This window comes from Pogona vitticeps, chromosome 1 (genome assembly GCF_051106095.1).
Source record: "Pogona vitticeps strain Pit_001003342236 chromosome 1, PviZW2.1, whole genome shotgun sequence".
Lineage (NCBI taxonomy): Eukaryota > Metazoa > Chordata > Lepidosauria > Squamata > Agamidae > Pogona > Pogona vitticeps.
In genome coordinates, this window is record NC_135783.1 from 346544752 (window position 1) to 346570659 (window position 25908).

The following is a 25908-nucleotide window of genomic DNA, read 5'->3' on the forward strand; positions in this document are numbered from 1 at the left end:
CCTCCTCACAAGCAGCGGTTTAACCGCCGCTTGCTCGCCCTCTCTCTTCCCACCCCCCTTCCACGGCGCACCCCAATCTGGGGGCCGTTCTTTCTCTTTCGCCTCCATTCGCTTCTCTTCCCTCCCCCTCCCCAACGTCCCTGGTTAAAAACCCCTCCCTTCCCTGCCCCACATCCTAGCCCGATTGCGGCCCCTCAGGTCCCCCCCATAGGTCGGCCCTCCAAGTCATATAACCTGCTTAATCTCTCTTTCCAACCTCCCCCTCCCCACTTCCCAGCCCCATAGTGTTGCTGACGTCCCCCCCCACCTCCTCCCCATTGATCCCCTCCTCTCTTCCTGCCTCCTCTTTTCTAGGGGAGTGGAGGCATCCAGATTCCGCTCAAGCCAAGTGGTGAAACAGAATCCTAAGCCCCCCCCCTTTTAAAGTCAGGCTCCCCACTTCGTTTCCCCCACGCCAGAAGTGGTGGAGGCGTCGTTGCGTCTGCACTTCTCCTATTTTCCTCACCGCAAAGCAGAAGTGAAAATTGCACCGAAGTTCTGCAAAATCTCTTCCTGAGTGGGGCACTCAGGTCAGTCCCTGATTTTGGAAACTACTGGTCTCGACTCCTCTCCTGGCAGGAGCTCTTGGGCATTATGGCTCTCGCCCGTCGCCTGATCACTTACCTGCAGGATCCAGAGAAAGTGGCTCGTTTCCAGCAGCTGTGCGGTGTGGAAGTCTCCCCGGACTGGAAAGGATCTGCCGCCTTGGCTAGGATGGAGGAGTCGCAGGCCCAGCTGGCCAACGGGAGCTGCCCGGCAGCCCAAACGGAGGGCGAAGGGGCCGATCGACACCGGTGCCCCAGCACCTTAAAGGGGGACGAGCAGGGCAACGGTTGGAACATGAATGGCATGAAGAATGGGTTGCTCTCTGGGGAAGCCTGTGGGGGGGAATCCCAGCAAGAGGCCCAGAAGAAAGAAAAGAGGCAGAATTGGGCTGCCAAAAGACAGCCTCGTCGCAACTCTCTGACAGGAGAAACTATCTGTCAGGAGTTCTCCATCCGCAGCCCCCTCCTTTATTACCTGTTCAGCTTCGGCACAGAACTGGGCAATGAACTCTTTTATATCCTCTTTTTCCCCTTCTGCATCTGGAATCTGAATGCTTGGCTGGGCAGGAGGCTCATCATCATTTGGGTTTGGGTCATGTACCTGGGCCAGTGTACCAAGGATGTTATCCGTTGGCCAAGGCCTGCGTCCCCACCGGTGGTCAAGCTGGAGATTTTCTATAACTCTGAATACAGCATGCCCTCTACCCATGCTATGTCAGGCACAGCCATTCCCATGGCACTAGTTTTGTTCAGTTATGGACAGTGGCAGGTAAGGTCGTTGCTTTTTTCTTGATATGATTATTAAAATTATTATTTATCTGATATATTTTATTTCTATCCTTTCTATCATTTCTGTGTTTTTTGAACATGCATGAACATTGGGGGAGAGGGGATATCTGTCTGTCATTAGTGTTCTTTAAATTTCTCTGTTCTGATTGTGATTTCGTTTGTACAGTGTGAGCATCTAATCTCTGGCACAGGTTAAGTTTTATGAGAGTTAGTCTGAAAACCAGGTGATGAATAGGGTACCCAAGGATTTGAAAATAAAACTGTACATATGAAATTGTTATCTATCCCCCTTGTTGGAAGTTTGAGGAATTCCCACAGTAATTAGGCATTTAATAATATAGCCCTATATTCTTATTGTATTCAAGTGGAGCTTCGCACCTCTGTGAGTTTTGTAGCTTATACTTCCAATTAAAGTGTGTATGTTTTCACACATTGCATATACAGTTTTGGCTATGATCCAGCTCAATCTGTATCCAGTTCAACAAATGCAATAGTTGGTGGTCCTAGATGAGATGATTCCTATTTGTATCTCCATCAAAAGATAAAACTAAACAGTTCAGTAATGTCTGGATAAGCATCTTTAGGTAGATGTGATGATACCAGTCCACATACAGACTTAACATCATCTGTACAATCAGAAGCCTGTTTTTGTGTATGGATTTCCCTAGAATTTATTATATCACATTTCACTCCATTTTCTTGTTCCTTTTCATGCTGTGGTTCCGTAAAATAATTGCATGTCTTCTGTAATCATCTGCTGGTGGTGGTCTACTCAGGAATGTGCCAGCTGGAGGTCATGGATAGGAATTAGGTCACTTTTACATTACTGTTGCAGAACTTAAAGATTCTTGTTTTTGCTGCAATAGACTAAAGTGGCCTCTACCCCCACGCTGCAAATTAATACTGTATTTATAGTCTTGGACTTCTATAGTCTTCTTCTGTGAAACCCTCACTATTTTTTTCCAACTCATTTCCCTTCATTTTAGATCGATTGACTTTTCCTGTACAATATCTCCTGGTAACCTAATCTTAATAAATTTGATGCATTTATATACTGCTGACTTAGTGCAATGTACTACTCTCAGCGGTTTATAACAAGCCAAGAAACAATAATGTATCAACCCACTAAATCAACAATATACTTTCAGACATAAAACATACACAATAATTAAAAAGAAACCCCCAGATGATAACAGGATCAGAGAACATAGCTTACTATTAATTTCAGTGTATCTGAACACTTCTTCACAATCTTACCATCATTGCCCATATCCTGTTATTAAAGACAATATGAAAAGTTGGCCACCAACAGCTGAATATAATGAAAATATATTGTAAAGATCAATTCTTCAGAATGTAGGTATGGCTGCATTAGCAACAGGAAGCAATCTAGTCTGAGTCACTTTGCAACTGTGGGACTTGATTAGGTAATTCCTTCCATCCACATAGAAATTGCTCTTTCAACCTTTGTGGTTGTGATCTAGCCCAGTGGTTCTCAAACTTGGACTCCTAGATGTTCTTGGACTGTAGCTCCCAGAAATCCTGGCCAGTATAGCCAGTGGTGAAAGCTTCTGGGAAATGCTATCCAAGAACATCTGGGGACCTCAGTTTGAGAACCACTCTAGCCAACCACATGTTGACATTAGATGGATCTGTTTGCTTACAATGTGCTCCTCTCCTTCTCACTCCCCGCCTCCTGCCTTCTCTTTTGCATTATCCATCAGCCATAATTTCTGTTTGCTTACAGGTAAGTATTGATGCTGGGATTTTGTGCATACAAAAGAGAAATACAGAGTACCAAAGTCACCTTCTTTTTATTTATTTATTTTTTGGTAAATGGCATAGCACTTAAGTGAAGAAGTGCAATAGTGGAAAAGTACTATTTAAATAAAAAATTAAATTAAAACATTATGTTGTTCCAACTAGGACAGAGGGTGCCATTCACAGACACAGACAAACAAAACCCTCCTCTACACATTGCTACTAGTGTGTAGAAACAACATTCTCCTCCAACCCTGCACTGGAGTAGTCTAGGCAATGGGACAGCAAGAAAACTAAGTTCATTTGGACAAGCCCTAATCATTCTAAATCAGGGGTCTTCAAACTACGCCCCCCAGGCCACATCTGGCCCACCTTGCCTTTTTATCTAGCCCAGGCATAGGACTATAATGGAAGGGGGACCCAAGCAATCCCCCACCCCTGCTGTCTTTGCAACAGCGGGGTGGGGGAATCGCTTGGGTCCGCCCTCTCCCACAGCAGGGGTGGGACATCACTTCTGTCAAGCTTTGCTCCTCTTCCTATCTCTGCCTGGGCATAGGAAGAGGAGGGAAGGGTGACCCAAGCGACCCAAAGGTGCCCCTTCCCTCCTTTTTCTATGCCCACATGGGGATAGGAAGAGGAATTAAGCCTGATCTAAGTGATTCCCCCACTCCAGCTGTCTTTGCCCTCATACTGAAAAGTTTGGACACCGCTGTTCTAAATAAACAGGTGCCAACCCTAGACCAACATAGGATAGGTTGTTTCCCATTGGGAACACTCTAACAAGAAACATCATGTAAGCTGCAGAATAAACTCCTGTGTAGCCAAGTCTCTGTGTTTGTTGACAAAAGTTAAAAGCATTTGTCTATCCATTCTGCCATCTGTGTAGCAGGCCCATTTGTAATCTTTTGGGTTAATTAATTTTTAATGCCAGTTACAGTATGGTGCTTCTGCTTAAAATGTATGAAATAATCTGAGATGTTGTATTTGTTGTCTAGAATAAGGAGGATTTGAATTGGAGAGAAGAAGTTTTGATTATGTCTCTTACACACTTTAAAGTTACCCGGACTGAAATATTGAGTTAAGGTGGACTTGAGGGCATTAAGATCTCTTACAGTGTGCCATCCCCTTAGTTATAATTTTATCTTCTTTGCCAGATGAAATTATGTGTAAGAGGGCTGCTGAAATACATCTGTATTAGTCTGTGATAATATAATCAGTGGAATCCTACCCAGCTGTGTTTTCAGTGAATGTTGAGTGCTACCTACAGATTTCAAGCTATGCTAGAAAAGGGGTAAATGAGAGTAACTAAACTACTGTGAAGGACTGGTGGAGAAGCTGTGGTTTAAAAAGGAATTGAGGCCCATAGCCTCAACTGATGAATTTTTGAATGAGATAAGACGGAAAATGACAAACCAATAAGGATGGTATAGGTAATATAACATTTTTCAAATATTTGAAAGGCTGTCATACAGAGGAGGGGCAAGATCTATTCTCAGTCATCCCATAGCGCCGGACAGGCAACAATGGTTTCAAGTTAAAGGAAGCCAGATTTCAGTTGAATCTCAGGAACAACTTCCTAACTGTTAGAGCAGTACGGCAGTGGAACCAGTTACCTTGCTGAATGCTCCAACACGAGGCATTCAAGAAAAACTTGGATAATCACCTAGCAGATATGCTTTGATTGTATTCCTGCATTGAGCAGGAGGTTGGACTTGATGGCCTTGTAGGCCCCTTCCAACTTCACTTTTCTATGATTCTATGATCTTTCTGTCACTGATATCAGTCTTTGTGTCCAAATACTGTAAGTACTGTTCTTGTTTCTTTTTGTAACATTAGTTTTCTAATTTTGTCTCTAGAAAACAATGTAGTATTTTGTGTCAAATATAGTTTATTTTAATTTTAAAAGTTTTGATGTGTATTAGTATCTGGAGATAGGAGAATCAGAGGGTTCATCCTAAATTACATTCAGCTGTAGATAGCCTTTGACCTGGTTATACACTGATTTAGAATTCTCCAGATATATCCTTTCAGATTATTTAGATTATTACATGTTTACACTACAGGTCAAATAAATAATACATGTGTTTCTGTTGTGGACATTTAGTACAGTAAAGTTTAAAACACTTGGACTTTACTCTTGCTGTGCAGTTTTTTTTAAATCTGACCTTGGGTTTAAAGCATTTGAGATGAATTGTTTCCTTATAAATAGTCCTGAAATCATTGTTCTGTTGGCACTAATTCAGTGTAGAAAGAAGAGCAGTTCTTTTTTGCAAATTCATCCCATCAAGATATAAACCATAAATTTGCAAGAGGATGTAATAAAAAACAAAAGAGGGAGTTTCCCAAACACTGAGAGGTTTACTGGGTGGAAACAGAAACTCTTACAGATTTGAAGAAGGAGGAAATACACTTCAATCATGGGCCCAATGAAAACATTTATAATTAGAGTCTTTTCCCCTGAGCTTTCATATTCAAGACACTGTGAGTGCTGCCAAGCAACAACATACTGGTTAAGTATTTCAGTTTCTACAGACTGTGATACTGATTTCACATATACCTGAGTTAAAAAAAATAAATACCAGTAATTAAGACTGTGGTCCTGTGATGATATTCATCAGACTAAGTCTCATTGGATATAATATGGCTTACATTTGAATATACACACATAAAATTGTGCTGTACATTCAGTTTTAAGCTTTTTTTTGCTGGCCTGTAGCTGTTTTTCACTTGTTTATCCAGTATATGTATGCAGATTGCAACACACTTGTGCCTGAGTTACAAAATTCAAGTGTTGGCATATATAGATAGGGATCTGTAAGTAGAAAACTGGCATGGGGATGATTGTGACATGGATGTGAAAAATAGATATGTACAGTTGTATAATTGCCATAATAGAAATATTATCTTGAAGAGATGCTCAGTAATGTTTTGTTCTGTACTGCTACTACTAATGGGCCATTAAATCAGTTCTGACTAAATGTAACCCTCCCAAGGTTTGCTTAAATGCAGGCCCTCCTTCTGGTGGTGCTCTGAGAGCATTTAGGCTGCCCAAGGCCTCTCGATTTGCATGGTATGTGATCCCACCAGCAAACCATGTTATCTTTACAATAACCCTATGAGGTTTTCAGGCTAAGAGAGCATTCCTGGCCCAATGTCATTCAGTGAGTTTCATGGCTTTAAGTTAAGAGTTTAAAGAAGTGACTGAAGAGGAAGAAAAGGCAAAATGGTGGCAAGTCTGGGTTTTAAAAGCAGTTATCAAACATATGTTTGATTTACCCAAATGTATTTAGAAATTGAGTTCAGTTTTTCTACTCATTGTTTTGTGGAATGAAAAGCCTTGGCTGCAAAGTTTCCTAGGTCACTGTGTCTGTCTCTTTTGTTAGACAGAGCCTTTGTAGTTTTCTTTTATTCTTGGTGTACCTTCTAAAATACTGGCAACAGCCCAGCTAGTGTTAACTGTACTTGAGTTTCTTCTACTGAAATCAGAAAGTCTTTCATTTAATTTTAGAAAAAAAGTATATGCAGTCTAATCGGAATGAAAGTATTACTCATGTTAGGATTCCGGTGAAAGTTGTCGCCAGTCCTTTCTGCAGGCTGAAGTGGGAAAAGTATGGCCCAGGGGCTACATGTGACTTCCTAGGCACCAAAATGCATCTCCCCACACCTGGGGGTGGGGTCTGGACTACAAAAAAATTTAAAACAAAATTATGCTGAAAAGGCTCCTTGTGCTTTCTAGGGGGCATAGAAATTTTTTTGCTATTTTGGGGCCTTTCCATCTTCTCAAAGAATTGTGCACTTTAAAAAAATGGGCGCTACTAAAAGTCATGTGGAGACACTCAGTGTGTAGTGGATAGAATTGACAGACTAGGACTAAGGACACCTGGGTCCAAATCCCTATTCAGTCATGGAAACTTAGTCGGAGGGGACACTTGTAGAACCACCCCTTACATATCCTATTTTGAAAGCCATAGTATGGTCACTGTAAGTTGATTCTAACTTGGCAGCGCAGCACACAGTGAAAGAGAGGGAGAAGGGATGTCATGAGGAGGCTTTTTCAGGGGAAAATAGCCTTTCTAGAAAAATATTTGGGGGATGTTTGTGGTTATGGGGGTAAGTGTGACCGTCCAAGGTCTGGGATGTTGAAGTATGACTTTCAGACCTCTGGAGCTTGCCCATCTCTGGGATCTTATCAGTACTGTCAGGAAGAAGAGATTCTCCTTGTTTAGTATTTATGTGTTAATGGTTATTCTTGGCCTTCCAACAAAATACAGCAGAAAAGGTATGTGAGTTATTAACCTATTAAGCTGGATGATGATTTCATAAATATCTATACCAAATAGTAAAGAACTTTAAAACTAATCTGAAAAGTAATTTAGACTGTAAATATTAAGGCTATAACAACTAGTAAGAATGAATGATCATGTTGAAAACCATGCTTTAAATTGAGTCTTACTGACTAGTGATTTAGATCAGTTTGATTTAAATCAAAAGTAGCCTGATAAGTCTTGGTTTGATACGATTAAAGGAGTTGGTGGCTACAAGTCTACATACACATGGCTTTCAGTCCAGTTGATAGAGAATGCTCCCTTTCTTTCATTTACTGGCTTAGTAGCCAGGTACATGGGTAACTACTTTTCTGTCTAGGCCAATACCCAAAAATGTGAATTGCCTATTAAAAATTTCCTTGTCTTGTAGTCTTACCAGGTAATCACAGAGAATTTAGCTTGACACCAAGTATAGAACTTGGGTTAATGTACATACCAGGTCAAAAGAACATAAGCAATCCACCCTGATAGGGAAAAGAAATAGGGCACCCTTGGATAGTTATTTTCTTGGCAAAGCACTCATATGAGTAATCTGTTGCTGGCATAAATGAAGTTTTAACCTATGTGGTGCATTTGAGAGCTATTTTCTTTTGTGCAAGAAGCTGCAAAGCAGAAGAGTTGAATGGATTTCAGGATACTTACTTTCCCTGTTTGTCTGGAAAACTGTGGGAACGTGCTGAAACAGGATGCGAATTCTACCAACTTACCAAGAATACACATGTTATTTGTTATTTAATGCTGTATGGAAATACAGATTTTCCAGAACATGCATATTCGTTCCTGTAGTTGATAAGTAGCTTGCATACATGGGTGATAGGTTATTAGATGTAGACATGTGCAAAGAAAGGTAGAAACAGCATGCCTCCCTGCTGGTGCCATCTGCTTACAAAAGTGATTTTCAGCCTGTCTTCTGTGCTGCAGAGAGGATTGGAGATCCTTGCAGAATGGAACAGGAGGAGGGATCCAAAATCAAGCAGATAGATCTGGATCTTACCCTGTGTCTACAACTATAGATAGTGGAGTGTGGAAGTTTCTTGTTTTATTGTAGAGACTGATTATGTGCGGCTTCTGTGTCTAGGATACTTTTATCCTAATATTTTTGGGTGATTATCATCCAATAATGGAGTCTATTGTTGACAGTCTCTTGCAGATACATAGCTGGCTGTATCAGGTGGCAAGGACATGGCTAGAGCGAGTGAAGAATTTGGGATCAGCAGACACACAGAGCTTGCTGATCAAAATTTGAAAATTAAGATGCTTTTGATCAGAGTACTAGTATGAAAACAAATACTGTCTCGGTTTGGTGAAGTGGTTGAATGCAATGTCTCAAAACATTAAACAGGAAAAGAAGTAACTAATGGTATGTAACTTCTTTTTATACATTAAAACACCTGGGGCTGTTCTCTTCCTTATCTTTATTAGACAACATACACATTGATTTTAGCAGCTTTTTCAGCAATGTTGAAATGTCTTTCCTCCAATCCTTAATTCATTTTTCCCTTAACCAGATTTCAAGACAAGAAATAAGCTCAAGCTGCAGTTTTGAGGAATTATCAGACATTTTATGGTAAAGGAAGCGAAGGAAATCCTGGCTGTCTTGTGTCTACCAGCTAGAGTATATTTTCAGCTTTAGAAGGGAGCTTTATCTTGTGCAGACCAGCATTCTGGGATATTGTAACAACAAGACATTTCTTTATAATGTGATAAATCTGAACACTTAATAATGCTAATTATCATTATCATCTTAGAACTACAGAGCTAAAGGGGACCGTATGGATCATTGAGTCTATCCCCTGTCAAGGAGGCACAGAGGGGAATCAAACTCCCAACCTCTGGCTCCATAGCCAGATAACTAAACCACTACCTAAACCATGCAGCAGTTCCAAAGGTCTTTTTAAAAGCTTGGACTTTGCCCTATGTTTTGCCACCCGTTATAGGCATTGTGAAAACCGTTTCTAAATTGTTTGGAACAATTTGAGACTACTTTCCTTACATGTGGTTAGGTAAAACAGACCTATTGCATATAATCATAAGTACAGATTGCTTGATTTGACCATTTTACAACAAAACAAAGAACACAAGACTCCTCTAATTGCTGCCCCTGGGATTTAAAAACATTTTAAAACTGCTCTTCTGGTCTTGCTGACATTGATAGTCTTGCAGTTGTGTGCACTCAGTGGAGAGTTGTTCAACTGGACACAATGAGGTTAATTTCCAAGTACAGTGCCAGAATGTACATGTTGTAGAGTTTTGTCTTTCTGTGTATGCCATTTGGGTGTAGAAAGACTGACAGACACAGACATTTTGTTTAATTCTGAGGGTTATTGTTAGCCTGTGGTTAGAAATGCTCTGAGTCATTTTTTTGTTTTACCTATTCACATTGGAAATGCCTTGTAACTGAAGTTCTCTGTGTGGTATACAACAGCTTGATTTCTATCTGTATCTACATTTTGGCAAACAGTGAAAAAAGGACTAAAGACAGCATATAATAAAACCAGAATAAAAGAGTGTATAAGTAAAACTCACAACAATGTTGCTGAAAAGGCAAAGGAGCCAAGCGAACCTCTCTGAAGTCAGCATTACACAGAAGGGGTGCCACTACATAAGATTATAGAGAAAGGATGCTTTATTTCACCACACCTTGTTTAGAAAGAAGAGCTTAGAGTAATGACCTAGTAGGTGGCTATAAGAAGAGACATTTCTTCAGGTAACCTGGCCTTAAGATCTTTTGGAATTTAAAGATTACATTTTGCACACTGAATTTGGTTCAGTAAATGATCCTCCCAAATAGGAAAACTAATGCTGTGATACAGTCATTTTGGCCAGTTCCAGTTAGTGGTCTAGCTGCCCTGTTTTGGAATACAGAGGTGCCTCGACTTATGAACATCCCGACTTACAACCATTTCGAGTTACGACCAGGTCCAGCCGCGAAAATTTGCTTCGACTTGTGGCCGGAGCTTTGAGTTACAACCAGAAATAGGCAGGGGAAAAAGGCGGGGAATCCAAATTGCTAACCATTGGTGGCGAAGAGGCTGCTGCTTTGTAGCTCTTTCGCCCCAACGGTTAGTGTGAGTGGGATCGGAGGAGGCTTCGGATTGCCTGGTAAGGTAAGGTGCTGCTTTCTGCTTTTTAAAAATTGTTCTGGTTGCGTTTTTCAGTATGGTTTTGGGCTGGGTGGTGGGATTATGTTTCTATGCTGTGATGGGTCTTGCGGGGTTTGTTTGTGCTTTTTGTTTTCCCCCCATTTCTGATGGGTCTTGGGGGGTTTGTTTGCTTTTTGGTTCCCCCCCCCATTTCTGATGGGTCTTGGGGAGTTTGTTTGCTTTTTGGGTTTTTCCCCCATTTCCGATGGGTCTTGCAGGGTTTGCTTGCTTTCTGCTTTGCTTTTTTTGCATTTCCGAAGGGTCTTGCATGGTTTGCTTGCTTTCTGCTTTCCTTTTTTTGCCTTTCCTATGGGTCTTGCACGGTTTGCTTGCTTTTCTCCCCCCCCCTTCACCAGAACGGATTAATTGCATTTCCAATGGGCCTTGCATTGTTTTTTGGGGGTGGTGGTGGTGATTTTTTTCTTCCGCCGGAACAGATTAATTGCATTTCAATGCATTCCTATGGGAAATGGTGCTTCAACTTACAACCGTTTCGAGTTACAGCCATCTTCCGGAACAGATTAAGTTCGTAAGTCGAGGCACAACTGTAATTTAAATTTCCATCTTGTTTTCAAAGATAGCCCTATATCTAAGCTATTGGATGCTGACAAAATTAATTGGGGAGGGGAACTGGCAAAAAGAAAAAAAGTACAGGACTAAATTTTGTGGAATCTTAAGGACTAACACATCTATTTCCATATGAACTTTCATTGAGTAAAAGCCACTTCCTCAGACTCTAAATATTGTAGCAATCCAAACAGAATGTTATTATTTGGTTTTAGGTTGCCTTGGAATATTTCCAGCTAATAAATTTAATGTGATAAATGTACAGTGTGCTATGCACAGTCTAGAAGTCTTTTCTCAAAGCTGTGAATCTGTGGTGAGGATTTTTGTCTGAATTCTTTGTGCTTCCTGTTTGGTAAAAGTATGTACATTGCTGCTAACTACTACTTTTTTGTGGCATGAGGCACAAATAAAAGCAATCCATGCTAATAAAATAAGATTGACCAGGTTTCCCCATATGTTGTCACTGGAGACCAGTTGGAGGGGATAGTAACAGGGATGGGTGTGCAGGTAATGAAGGAAAAAGGAGTCCCTAAAAAAATAATTAAGGAATAGTATTAGAGTCTAGCAGCAGGGTGGTGTGGACTAGCATCTGAGAATAGCACATACAGGGGATGTAGAAAAATGCTGATTGACAGAAGAAAAAGGAGGTACTTCTTCACACATCTCATAGGGTGGGACTGCACTGATTTGATTCACAGCTTGTATTACATTTGAAATCGCAGTCAGTGATCATGCAGGGGCTGCAAATTGATCCAGGAGTTCACTGTTCATACTGGATGCAGTGCAGTTTGCAATCCAGCTCACAGTCCCCTGTCTTTCCTTCCTTCCTCTGGTCCCGCCCCGGCTGATCCTTTTATGGGGTATAAATATGTGAAATAATAATGAGGAACCAGTAGTAAGATGGTAGGGTGATCTAGTGTTAATCTAGATCTAGTGTCATATATGTACAAGTACGTTTCTTAAAGAATGTAAAAATTTGGAGGACAATTGGGAGAGGAATGAATGCGGGAGCATCTTCTTCCAGTCCTGAACATCACACTCCAACTTCCTGTGTCACTGAAACCATCTACAGACACACACTACCCCCATCTTTACAAGAATGTATCATAAATAACCACATGGGAAAAAAGCCAATTCAAACAGTTCCAGTTTGAAAAAGTACAAGCCCCACCCCATACCCCAGCAGCGGAGAAGAAGAGCTGGCTTGGGAGCAAAAAAGGCTGAACTGATTTGAACCAGCCTTTGCATCATGCAGTCAGTAAAAATAGTATGTACTTTGAAGTCACCAGTTTTATAAGCAGAGCAAATCCTGTGGTATTTGACCATGTAGTCACAGGCTTATACTGTAGAACTTGCCCCAACAGGGCAAGGTAGCAACCAGTACCTTACAGCAGAGGTTCCCAACCCCTGGTTCGCAGTCTGAGCCGGACCGGGCCACAGAGACAGACCTCCCGCCCCCCCCGCACACACTCACCCCCACACAGCTGATTTGCGCATGCGTACATGCTTCAGCGTGCCCATGTGTGTGCCACACCGCCACTTGTATGTGCACATGAGCATGCCCGTGCCCATGTGAGTGTCGCGTCGCAGTTTGCATGTGTGCACGAATGCGCCTGCACAAGTGCAGCACCGCTGTTTGCGCATGCGCACAAGCACGGGGTGCCCTGCCTTCCCCAGCCGGTCCGTGGGGTGAAAAAAGGTTGGGGACCCCTGCCTTACAAGACTGTAGAAGGAATAGATAGATTAATGGAATGCAAGCCTGCCAGTGGTAACATGATGATTGTATGTTACCTGTAGCTTGCCTCTGAATATCTCTTGCCAGGGAACATAAACCAGTAGCATAAGGCCTTTCTCCTGATGTCTGAATTGTGGCTTTCCCAAAGGCGTCTAGTTGGCCGCTGAGGGAAGAAGGCTGCTGGGATACAGTCATAAAGTTGGAGGTGCCCTTAAAGGTCACCTACGCTGTTGCCCCAAAATAAGACCTAACCTGAAAATAAACCCTAGTATGATTTTTCAGGATGCCTGTAATATAAGCCCTACACCCAAAATAAGCCCCAGTTAAGTGAAACCCTGCCCTCCACCCTCAGGCAGCAAGCAGAAGAAGATGACACGGCTATATTTAAATAAATGTAGATTGTTGTGCATGAAAAAAATTAAACATCCCCTGAAAATAAGCTCTAATGTTTTTTTTGGAGCAAAAATTAATATAAGACCCTGTCTTATTTTCGGAAAAACACACTAATTCCCTGTTTAATGTAGGAAGTCTAGAACTAGATAACCTTTGAATGTCCTACATGAAGATGTCCAATGAAGGAGAGCCTTGGCTCCTGTAATACTTCTGTTGTGAAATTGCTCTTATCCTGACATTAATAACAAGAAAGTGACAGACAGAGAAGAACAAAAAACTGGAAAGATTCAAAGAAGAGCCCTTGTTTAGATGCAGTAACTTAACAGTACCTACAAAGATTTTGAAAATAGCAGCTGGTTTGGCTGTTTAACAAGACTGCAAAAGATTTAATTACCACAGTGACCTTGTTTATAAAATGAAATCCATTTTCTTTATCTTGAGATTTTATCTCTTCTTTGCCTTGACTACCTCAAAATTCAGTCAGAATCTATGAATCTTTAAACATTTCTTTGTCTAGTTCAAAACAATTAATTATTGGTTTCTTAAAAGCCATTTCTTGTTAATGCTATCAAATACTGTAGTAGCCAGTGCATTTTGACAGCATAATGAAATTTATACTACCAAATATAAAGGAAGGACGTTTGGTTTCTTTAGCTATGTTCTTGAGTGGGCACAAAAGATACGAAGATATGACTACCCATGTAAAGCAAGGGTGGATCCCATGCAACCCCTGTGGCTATTTTCCTCCCCTCAGCTCATTAGCCCTACAGCTCCCCCATGCTCCCAGATTTTTAAAATATCATTTTTGAGGGGTAAATTGCTTAGGAAATAATGTGCCCTGTAGAGGATGTGAGGGCAATTTTGTCATGCTTTAGTTCCTATTACTCTCGGACCTCCATATTTCATACTTTAAAAATGTTCTAAAACACAAGGTTTTTAAGTTAAACCCTTTTTTAGGTGACCAAAAACCACTGCAACAATGTTCACAGTTCATAACCATTTCATTCATTTTTAATTTTTTTAAATATATATATATGTATATATCAAATTAGCCTTTGCCCACTTCCTTCATCTGTATCTTTCCCCCTTTGGAATACAGCCCTTGGGCTGCTGACCAATCAGAAAAATGGACCCTAGACCTGCTGAGATCTTCGATTCTTAGGGTAAAAGGTGTGTGACAGAATTGTATTCAACATCACTGCAGATATCATGTAGTATATCATATTGTATACATACTTGATGGCCAACATGGGATAGCTCTTTTTAATGTGAGAAATGGCTCCACAGTTGTTTTATTATTATTTTAACATCAGTGTATGGTGTGGATTCATATTCTCTTTTCATACTAGCTTTACAGTGAGCGCTACTAAAATATTAGCACTCATGCTGCCTGATTGTATGGTCAACTCTTCCATTAATATTGATGTTTTTACTGCCCTCTTCATTAGTGCACTATGATGTTAAATAAGCTGAGAAATCTCTTGTGTTCTGAGATGTCTGTACCCAGTAAGTGTTAAACATAGAAAAACATTTTGTCCTGTTTTTTTTTCCTGAAAAATTTCAGGGCTTGGTAAGAAAGTTGAAATAACAAATAAAACGTCCAAGAAGTATACACAACAGGCATAATATGTCTATATGTAAATCACTACGGTCACCATGTAGGCATTATAGTTGTATTGAACTTTTGGTTTTTTGATTTCTAAGTCAGACATTGCTTCCGAATCTTACCCAGTACTGATGCTCTACTGTTACGAGAAAGATTCCCCTTTGTGACTTGCAGATTGTTTGACAATTATCTCCCTAGAGGTGTTTGGCTAATGCCCTCTTTTAGATACCAGGAAGGCTGCAAATTTCTTCATTGGATTTAACACCATTTGGCATCATTTTATTATGATTTGGTGCTTCTGGTTTTTCCCCCCTTTGTTTACCAACCTATGAGGTTCATATTCATTGTGACCTTTTAATCTAATATCAGTCCTATCTGTTCTTTTTGTTATCTTTATTATTTTACTTATAAAGTATCTAATGCCTTGAGTATTGTTGACATATTATTTATGACATTTTAATTTTCTTGTAAACTGCCTTGAAGCTATAATGACAGAACTTAAAGATGTAAAATAAATGTGTGAAAATGTTCTACCAGTAAAAATGTGCATTCTTTCTCTTTTTTCACCTCCCTAGTATCCGTTGATATATGGTCTGATTCTTATTGTCTGCTGGTGTTCTCTGGTTTGCTGTAGTCGAATATATATGGGAATGCATTCAATCCTGGTAAGAAATATGTTATGTATATTCTTTTACACACAACTAGTGTTCTTGTCCATTGCATTTGGAACTTAATGCGTTTTTTATAATCTAAATTTTGTGAATGGGTATATCTTATCTGTGGATCCAGATTCACTTCAGACACTAAACTTCTGGTGTGACATACTGAAATGTTGAAATATAAGTGCCATTATTAAATCCAGTTATGTCAGTTCTGTTGTATCCTAAACGTGCTCCTTAAAATAACGATCTGCAGTGGAGATACTGAATACTCTTATTTATTTATTTATTTATTTATTTATTTATTTATTTATTTATTTATTTATTTATTTATTTATTTATTTATTTATTTATTTATTTATTTATTTATTTATTTATTTATTTGATTTATATCCCGCCCATCTGATACAACTATACCACTCTGAGCGGCTACTCTAAAAGAATGCCAAAAGGCAGGGGAAAAGAATGGCCGTTGGAGTTGGTAGCAGGCCACTTTATGATGCAGAAATCCTTCATCTGTAACCTCTGTTTTCTTCTCAGACTGATGCTTCAGACAGACTATTGATTGATTGATTGATTGATTGATTGGTTGATTGATTGATTGATTGATTGATTGATTGATTGATACCCCGCCCATCTAGTCAGTTGACTACTCTGGGCGGCTTCCAACATATATAATAAAACATTATAAAAGATAACAACGTTAAAAACATCAATAATCAAATTATTCAAGATGGAAAAAATAAGAAAAAATAAATCAGATAGTAACTGGAAGGAAGGCCTGCCTAAACAGTCAGGTTTTCAATTGGCTTTTAAAAATGCCCAGCAAGGGGGCTACACGGATTTCAGGAGGAAGATTATTCCAGAGGCAATGAGCAATCGCCGAGAAGGCCCGGTTTCTTGTTTTTTCCTTCCAGACCTCCCTCGGTGTCAGGCTCCTTAGCCTCACCTCCTGACTAGATCAGATGATACGGGTAGATTTTGGTGGGAGTAGGCGTTTTGCCAAGTATCGGGGCCCTAAACCGTTTAGGGCAGGCTTGTCCAACCTGCAGCCCGAGGGCCGCATGTGGCCCAGGTCGGCTCATAATGCGGCCCAGTGCAATTTTTTATTTTTAAAGAAATTCCAAAGTTTCAAGTTACACTGCCGGACTTGCGGCCAGAATGCGGCTGGGGCACGTCACAACGGGGGGGGGGGGGGAGAGGGAAGGAAGGAGTGGGAGGGGAGGGGAGAGGGGGGCTGTGTGACTGCATTGTGCCATCCCCGTCAATAGGTGGACCCCCTCCGGGCCCCATAATGCCACCGGAGTTGAAGCTGGCAGCCTCTGCTGTCTGAGATTGCAGCTGCCGGTAAGCGCACTTGGAGCGGGGCTGTGGATGATGGCTAGGGCTGCCCCCCATGCGGCCCAAACCAAATTTATGTGCGGCCCAAACCAAACTTTCATCTTCTAATGTTGCCCAGGGAAGGTGAAAGGTTGGACACCCCTGGTTTAGGGCTTTGTATGTGAGCATTAGAACTTTGAAGTCAATGTGGAACCGAATGGGCAGCCAATGCAACATGGCCAGAATGGGAGAGATATGATATTTTCTCACTCCGCTAAGGAGTCTGGCCGCCATATTTTGCACCATTTGGAGCAGTGGTTCTTAACCTTTTTGAAAGAAACGCCCCCTTGAGCCATTGAGGAAGTTATCATCGCCCCCCCTCCCCGCGGCGATGATATCTTATTTATTTATTTATTTATTTATTTATTTATTTATTTATTTATTTATTTATTTATTTATTTATTTGTGACACTTAAATCCAATGACCCCTGAAAACAAAATTAAATTCCAAGAAAATGAAATGCCCCCCCAAAAAGTAACATGTAATGATTTAGTTGCAAGTGAATTTTAAGACGCAAAAAGAAATATAAAAAGGGCATAAAAACAAATGCAGGAACTAAAAATTTCAAGACAAAAAGTCTGAAACTAAATTAAAATTGGAGGAAAATATATATTCATGCACAGTGTAAAAAGGCTGCAGCCATCTTCACAGGTTTGGCTTGCTCCAGCGCCCCCCTACTGCCCCCTTCTGCTCCAGCACCCCCACGCTGCCCCTTTTCATTCTACCGCCCCCCTGAAAAATGAAATCGCCCCCTGGGGGGCATTATCGCCCACGTTAAGAACCACTGATTTGGAGTTTCTGCATCAGCCTCAAAGGTAGCCCCATGTAGAGCGCATTACAGTGGTCTAATCTTGAGATTATGAGCGCATGTACCAAGGTAGTGAACGCCCCAACTTCAAGATAGGGACACAGCTGGGCTATCCGCCAAAGATGAAAAATGGCGGTATGGACCACTGACGCCACCTGAGTTTCCATGGTGAGCGCCGGGTCCAGGTGGATCCCCAAGCTGCGAACCTCACTCTTTTGGGTAAGAGTCACCCCCCCCAAATGTGAGAAAGTTTCCCAGACCGCTGATGGTGGGGCCACCCACTCTCAGGACCTCCGTCTAGCTACTAAACACAGCATTACCCAATGAGCTGATTCAGTTATCAAGTCACAGTTTAGTACAGTGGAGCCTCGCTTGACAACGTTAATCCGTTCTAGCGAAATCGCTGTAGAATGAAATAGTCGTCAAGCGAAAGTAAAAAGCCCATCGAAACACATTGAAAACCGCTCAGTGCGTTCCAGTGGGTGAAATACCTCTGCGTCCAGCAAAGATCCTCCATAGGGTGGCCATTTTCTGGTGCCTGTAATGTGAGGAATCCGTCCCAAAATAGCGGGGAGCTATTTTGCACAGCGGGCGGCCATTTTGAAGACCCGACGATCAGCTGTAGAGATTGTCGTTAAGCGAAAAATCGATTCCCGAAGCAGGGAACCGATCGTCGGGAAGCGAAAAAAGCCCTTTGAAATATCACAAAAACATTGTTGTGAAGTGATTTCGTCATTAAATGGGGTAATCATTAAGTGGGGCACCAATGTATAGGGTAAATGAGCCTGGTGGCACTTCAGGTACTTTCCCCTTCGTTGTGAAGAGGAGGTCATAGGCTTTAATACAGTGGTGCCCCGTATAGCGAGGTTAATCCGTTCCAGATTAACCCTCGCTATACGGAATCATCGCTAAACGGGTAGGGGAAAGGTATTAATGCGTTCCAATACCTTCGTTACTTACCTGTTCAGCGAGGATTCCAGGTGCCGGCAGCCATTTTCGCGCCTTCGCTAAGTGAGGGCAGGGCGCGAAAACGGCTGCCGGCAGCCATTTCCGGGCTTCCGGCGGCCATTTTGGAACCGCCGATCAGCTGTTCGGCGGCTCCAAAATGGCCGCCGCAATACCCGATCTTCGCAATGCGGGTTTTCCCCATTGCGAAGATCGGGTATGTTTCCGTATAGCGATCCCGAAAAAGGGATCGCTATACGGAAACATCGCTATACGTTGCACTTGTTAAGCGAGGCACCACTGTATTGCCTTTTAATGTCTCATTGTTCTTAGCTTTAAATATTGTGCTTTAATGTTATTAACCACCGTTGTATAATCACTGTTTTCAACTTTAAATATTGTCTTTCAAAGTCGTAGTCTGCATTGGGTCCTTTTCAAGGAGAAAGGTGGGGTATAAACAAACAAGCCAGCTAGCAAGCAAGCATCTGCTTCTGGATTTAGACTAACCATAGTCCCTGCCACTTTGTGAAATGATCGTTAAACTTCATCTGGCCTGTTTGTAACTTAAGAAGTGCAAGATACATGAATTAATGTGCCAGATGGCATGCTCTTTGGCTGCAGGAGAGAGAGAGAGAGAGAGAGAGAGAGAGAGAGAAAAAGAGAATGATTAAGGCCGTGTCAACTTTGGTGTTGGCTCTTCAGTAATTGGTGATATGTAATCACTGGTTGCTTTTGTGAGGCTGAATATGGCCTTTAACACAAAAAGCTGCCCAACCCATGTTTAAATTATATGCAGTTAGTGAGCTGAGATAATAAATCACACTCTCTTGAGTTCAGCCATAATGGAGACTTTAACCAGTTTTAAAACTTTTGCTTTTATATTTAACATCCATTGTTTGATGGCAAAAGACAAGGGATAAGAATGTTTATCTGTTTATTTCTTTTTTTAAATATTTCTAACCTGATCTATATCAGTAGCTGTAGGGGAAGGATAAATTAATTAAAATGTTTAAAACAAACAAGCAAAAAAGAAGACTGAAGGATTAGAGATTGAGCTATCATCTTCATAGATCCTAACAGCTCTGGGGAAACAGGCAGTTTTTAACTTGGAACTGAATATAAAGGCAATATGTGTGCCAGACAGGACAGCAAAGGGAAGACAGATTCCCCCACCAGTGTGCTAGCGTTGAGAAAGTCATTTCACGTGTCCATGGAAAAATCATTTACAGGCTGTGGGGTCCCCCTCAAAAAACCACAGTGCTGTACAGAAGCAGGCAATACTTTTTTTTGGACAACTAAAAAAATCAAGTGGATTGCAAGCTTTCAGCAGTAATATTCCATATTAATCAGGCTATTTTCAGAGTTTCTTGGCGTGATAGTTGTTCCTACCAGCCAAGCATTCTTGAGCAGCATGCAGACAGTTTGTTTTTGGGGTGTATGAAACTCCTCCTCTAGTAGAGCTTATGTCCCATCTCTTCAAACAAAGACTCACCAAGCAGTCTGCACCCCCTTGTACTATAGCCTTCTGTGTCAATGTAGTTGCGACATGGTGGGTAGTTCGTCCACCAAAAAAGAAAAGAGAAACTAATGATCAGCAAGTTCTATGGAGGGAGAATCACTCCTTTAAGTAGTCAGATTCAAGCTGTTTTAAGTTTTGGATACTTATTTTCAACAGCCTGAACGCAAGGAAAAAATATTGACAGCTGGTACAATTCTTTTCGAACTGGTGTTGTATGGATTCTCGAAGGTCTTTCTGTGTGTAGTCCAGGTACCACTAACAGCCATGTTGTCTTTAAGAACAGGCCCACATATACCACATTGCAGTCTGAGTAGGCATCCTTCAGTCTCGAGAGACTATGGTAACGTGCTCTGAGTAGAGGTCTTGGAACAACGTCTAGTGTGGCTGAGAAGGCCAATTCGAGAGTGACCATCCCTTCCACACTGAAGGCAAATACAGTCTGTCCCCTGTCTAGCTCCCTGATTTTGCTGCTTTCGTGACTGCCTCTTGGCCTCTGCCTGCTGGAGAAGTGTTTCTTCAAAATGGGAGAGGCCATGATGCACTGCCTGCCTCCAGGCTGAACGCTAGATGTCAAGGTTTCCTATCCGTTGAGGTTCATTCCTAAGGCCTTCATATCCCACTTGCAGATATCCTTGTGTCACAGCTGTGGTCTCCCTCTGGGGTGCTTCCCCTGCATTAACTCTCCATTCAGGCTATCTTTTGGAATCCTACTGTCAGCCATTCTCACAACATGCCCAAGCCAATGCCCAAGCCAACGTAATTGCAGTAGTTTAAATGAAAAGTTACCACTGCATGGAATAGTGAAGTTGGAAGGGGCCTATAAGGCCATTAAGTTCAACCCACTGAAATGATGCAGGCAGGCATTCCATGCCAGTACCATATTTTTCAGTGTATAAGATGTCCTCATGTATAAGACACCCACACTTTCCTAACCCAAAATTAAGAAATCTAAGCGGGGCTTAGCAAGTGGAGGAGAAAAAGGATCAAAGTAATCCTGCGGCTCCACAATCACTTTGATCCCTTTCCCCCTTGTGCAGCTGTGGGATTGCTTTCCCCCCTCCTTTTGCTAAGTCCCGTGGGACTTCGCAAGTGGAGGAGAGAGCAGGGATCAAAGTGCCGCAGGACTGCTTTGATCCCTGCTTTCCCCTGCACTTGTTTCTGTTCTCTCCTCAGCTTACCTCCGTGTATAAGACAACCCTCAATTTTTAGTCTACAGATTTTAGACAAAAGTATCATCTTATACAAAAGGGACGTGGTGGCGCTGCGGGCTAAACCACAGAAGCCTGTGCTGCAGGGTCAGAAGACGAAGCAGTCGTAAGATCGAATCCACACGACGGAGTGAGCTCCCGTCACTTGTCCCAGCTCCCGCCAACCTAGCGGTTCGAAAGCATGCAAATGCAAGTAGATAAATAGGGACCATCTCAGTGGGAAGGTAACAGCGTTCTGTGTCTAAGTTGCACTGGCCATGTGACCACGGAAGATGTCTTTGGACAAACGCTGGCTCTATGGCTTGGAAACGGGGATGAGCACTGCCCCCTAGGGTCGAACACGACTGGACAAAAATTGTCAAGGGGAACCTTTACCTTTACGTTTTTTATCATCTTATACATGGAAAAATATGGTAAGTCTACTTGGGTGTCTGGTGATAGAGCAGGATAGAGGAGTATCCCCAAGCATATCCCTCTTCTGGCTGATTTCTGCACACAGACATAATCTGATTTGTTGCTCAGATTTTCCCTTGGGAATTGTGTGGAGGTGTGGAGCATATTTGAGGGAACTACTGTAGTATTCAGGAGGATATTTAATCCTTCCTGTATCCATCAATTGATCATATGTTAATTCCCCCAAAGTCTGAACTAGTTCTTGGAGCTTGAACATCTAGGTATTTAGAGGGAGAATTTTTTTGTAGGAGAAAATAAGCATAAAATAATCTTTGGCAGATGTCCCTCCATTTCCAAATTAGTTACAGCTAACTTTAGGGTCTTTCTGTTTTGGAGATTTCAACAAAGTCATTGTTATTCTATTTCGGCATGAACAGCAAAAATGAAAATAAAAGCATTGTGGCACCTTCAAGGTTAAGAGATTTATTTCTGTGTCTACAAGTAAAACAGCAAAAAAAATGTTTTATTTATACACATTTGAAATTGCTTACAATTTGCATTGGCAAATCAGCATATTTTTTGCAGTTTTATAAAGGAGATACTTGCAGGAAGTTTAACAGAGGAGTTACTTGCTACCACCCAGAATCTTCTGTTCAAAAGAGCAACATTGGTCCTGTTTATAGGGTGTGGTCACTGATAAAATTTCCTTTTGTATATCTTATTTTTAAAATGTTGGCCATACAAAGGATGGCTCGGAGTTAGGGGAGTTTGAAAAATACCTAATTTATCTCATAAATATGTAATAATCCTTAAAATAGTACTAAACTATTCTCATCTTCTTTCTCTGTTTTGTAACAGGATGTGATTGCTGGGTTCTTTTATGCTGTTCTCATCTTGGCTGTCTTCCTTCCAGCTGTGGACCTAGTTGACAGGTTCAACGTAACCTGCAAGTATGCACCACTTATTATCATCAGTCTTCATCTTGCCTTGGGGATTTTCTCCTTCACTCTAGATACCTGGAGCACATCCCGAGGGGACACAGCTCAAATCTTGGGTTGTGGTGCTGGAGTTGCATGTGGCTCTCATGTTAACTACCTGCTGGGCCTAATGCCAGATCTTCCACCAGAGATGTTTCCATTGGTGACACCCTCCCTGACTGTGACTCTCGTCGGAAAAGCCATGCTGCGGTTATTGATTGGAGTGGTGCTTCTGTTACTAGTAAAAACGGGCATGAAGAAAATCACCATTCCACTGGCCTGTAAAATATTCAATGTACCTTGTGGTAATATTCAACAAGCCCGGCAGCGCATGGAAGTTGAACTGCCTTATCGCTATTTTACCTATGGGATGGTTGGATTCTCACTGGCTTTCTTGATTCCTGCCCTCTTTCATGTAATGGGACTGTCTTGATGCAGGTGTTTTCCTTATGTGGGAAGGGTGGTGGATGGTTAATATATAAGAAAAGGTACACTGTTGGAGAAATGCAGAAGTATGGTCTTGTACTGCTTCTGTGAAAGTAACACATGGCAGGTAAAGAGAGCTCAGAATTTTGATACCAAGATAAAGACCTAGACCTTCAGGAAAATGCCATGTTGAGTCTTACTGTTGTAACAAAATGTATACTGTGTGCGTGTATGTATGCATATATACTGTTGATGCCACAGACTATAAATGTACCTCTCTTTATTTGGACATGTTAAAACAGATATGTTTATAGCCGACCCCAAAGTTCTGTCAGTTTAGGCCATTTGATTCCTTGGACCACAGATTGCTACAAAGGAAAAGTTTGTTTTTCTTGTATCTTTGCACTCTCAAATATTTGATGCAAAAAAGGAAGATACAATGGACCAAATTTCTGATCTGGCTTATGGGTATTATAGAAGCTTTTCTATATTCTAAATAATTTTTATTTACAAGTACAAATCACTTACATCCAGGTACTGTATTTTTTTTTTTTTTGCTTGATAACTGTGCCTTTTGTTGCTAAAGCACCATATACTGTGATGTGTATATAAAAGCCCAGAACTATTTTTAATTTTTACTGAATTAGGCAGATATTTTAAAGTGCAACTTAGTTGCATAACCATTAAAAATAAATAATTTGTCGTCTTGTACATTAAAAAATGAGCTGAAGCTTATTTTGGGATTCACAAGGCATGAACCTTGTTTAATTCACTTTTGTAGATATTTCTAAGTGCAATGTTTGTTGTTGGAAGAGCATATTTTTCTGCTGATTTATCTTAATTTATAATATACAAGTGCTGTGTCCAAAAGAGAGAGTACTAAAATTGCATATCCAAACTATGACGTTATTAAGTCCAAATTACTTTTTTTCCATATTGGCATAAGAAGAAACATCAATAAGACCTGCATATAATGCAATGAGAACTGTTTCTCTCCAAATTAATAGGTTGACCAGCCACATATAGGTACAGTCGTGCCCCGCTTAACGATTACCCTGCATTATGACGAATATGCTTCACGATGATGTTTTTGTGATCGCAATTGCAACTGCAAACCTATGTTTTAAATGGGGGAGTTTCGCTGCGCGATGATCGGTTCCCTCTTTCGGGAACCGATTCTTCGCATTACGACGATCAAAACAGCTGATCGTTGGATTTTCAAAATGGCTGCTGGGTGCTCAAAATGGCTCCCCGCTGTGCTTAGGGATGGATTCCTCGCTATACAGGCACTGAAAATGGCCGCCGTATGGAGGATCTTCACTGGATGGTGAGTTTTTAGCCCATTGGAACACATTAACCAGGTTTTAATGCGTTTCAGTGGTTTTTTTATTTTTGCTTTACGATGTTTTCATTCTACAGCGATTTCGCTGGAACGAATTAACGCCATTAAGCGAGGCACCACTGTATCATTCTGTCAAAGCCAAGTGCTTCATTTTGTCTTTGAAGACATTATTTAGAATGACCAGAGGAAATTATTGCTGGATATTGTGTCTAAGGCAAAATGTGATGTACCTTGTAGATAAGATTCTGGCTGGGGGGAAAAAGGAGAGACTATGGTGATCTGATGACACAATAGATGTGGTGTGGGTTGTCCTAAGGATCTGTATAGACCAGCCTGAAGTACAGTGTTTGAGTCTCAAAAGGGTGATGAGATACAGGAACGTATTCCCTTCTTGAAATCTGACTTTCTTTGTTTGACACAAATAATGGCAAATACTGAAACAGTGTTTGTATATTTGTAGTATGGATGAGTAGGAGGAGGAAAAGAAAGCAGTATTGCAGTAGTAAGCAACAATCCATTCATATTCTTACACAGACCTCACAGTACTGTAGTTGCTTTTTTCGACTAGACCCCCAGGATCACTCAGCCTATGTGGTCCTGTTTACTGCAAGAATCCAGGAGTTGTAGTCCCTGATCTGTGCACTTCACTTACTTTTCTGCTCCATTACTAAAACTGTTCAGTCCACCTGTTCAGTCCACCTCTAAAACACATTGTCCACAGCTTCTGAAAAAAGTATTCATATATGGATAATAAAGGCTACACAAATGTCAAGTGGACAAGGGGAGATTAAGGGTGAAGGTTTGCTCTTGCAACCCCTTTTCCATCATAAAAATATTTGCTATACATCCAATTGTGGAAACTAAATTTGAGTTGAACTTTAAAGAAACAGCACTATTGGTTAATGTATTAACAGAGTTCTTGTGTATCTGGAAAATCTTTTACAGTAACACACTTATCATCAGAGTGTCTTATTTCAGTTATTTGTAAATCAAGGTAAAATACTGAATCATACTCGTATGGCTTTAATTTTGTTTTGACCATGTCATCTTTAAAACCAGCTGACTCAGGCTTTGAGGCCCACAGCTGCTACGCTCATTAGATAATGTTCACTTTTGAATACACTAGGACAGTGGTGGTTCCCAGTCTTGGGTTCCCAGATGCTCTTGGACTACAACTCTCGGAAATTCTGGCCAGCACAGCTAGTAGTTAAGATTTCTGGGAAGTATAGTGGTGCCTCGCATAGCGAGGTTAATCCATTCCGGATTAACCTTCGCTATAGCGAAATATCGCTGAACGGATCAACACAACCCATCGTTTAATGCGTTCCAAATGGGCTGAAAATTCAC

The 25908-nt window shown here is 41.2% G+C and overlaps 1 protein-coding gene across 1 annotated transcript; it reads left to right on the plus strand.

The window, feature by feature from the left end:
* Positions 1 to 70: 70 nt before the first annotated feature.
* On the plus strand, positions 71 to 25605 carry SGPP1 (sphingosine-1-phosphate phosphatase 1). Its single transcript, XM_020809793.3, has 3 exons — positions 71 to 1353; positions 15479 to 15568; positions 22675 to 25605. Exons 1-3 carry the CDS (start codon positions 634 to 636, stop codon positions 23224 to 23226), a joined length of 1362 nt encoding a protein of 453 aa, XP_020665452.3. The 5' UTR covers positions 71 to 633; the 3' UTR covers positions 23227 to 25605.
* Positions 25606 to 25908: the final 303 nt, after the last annotated feature.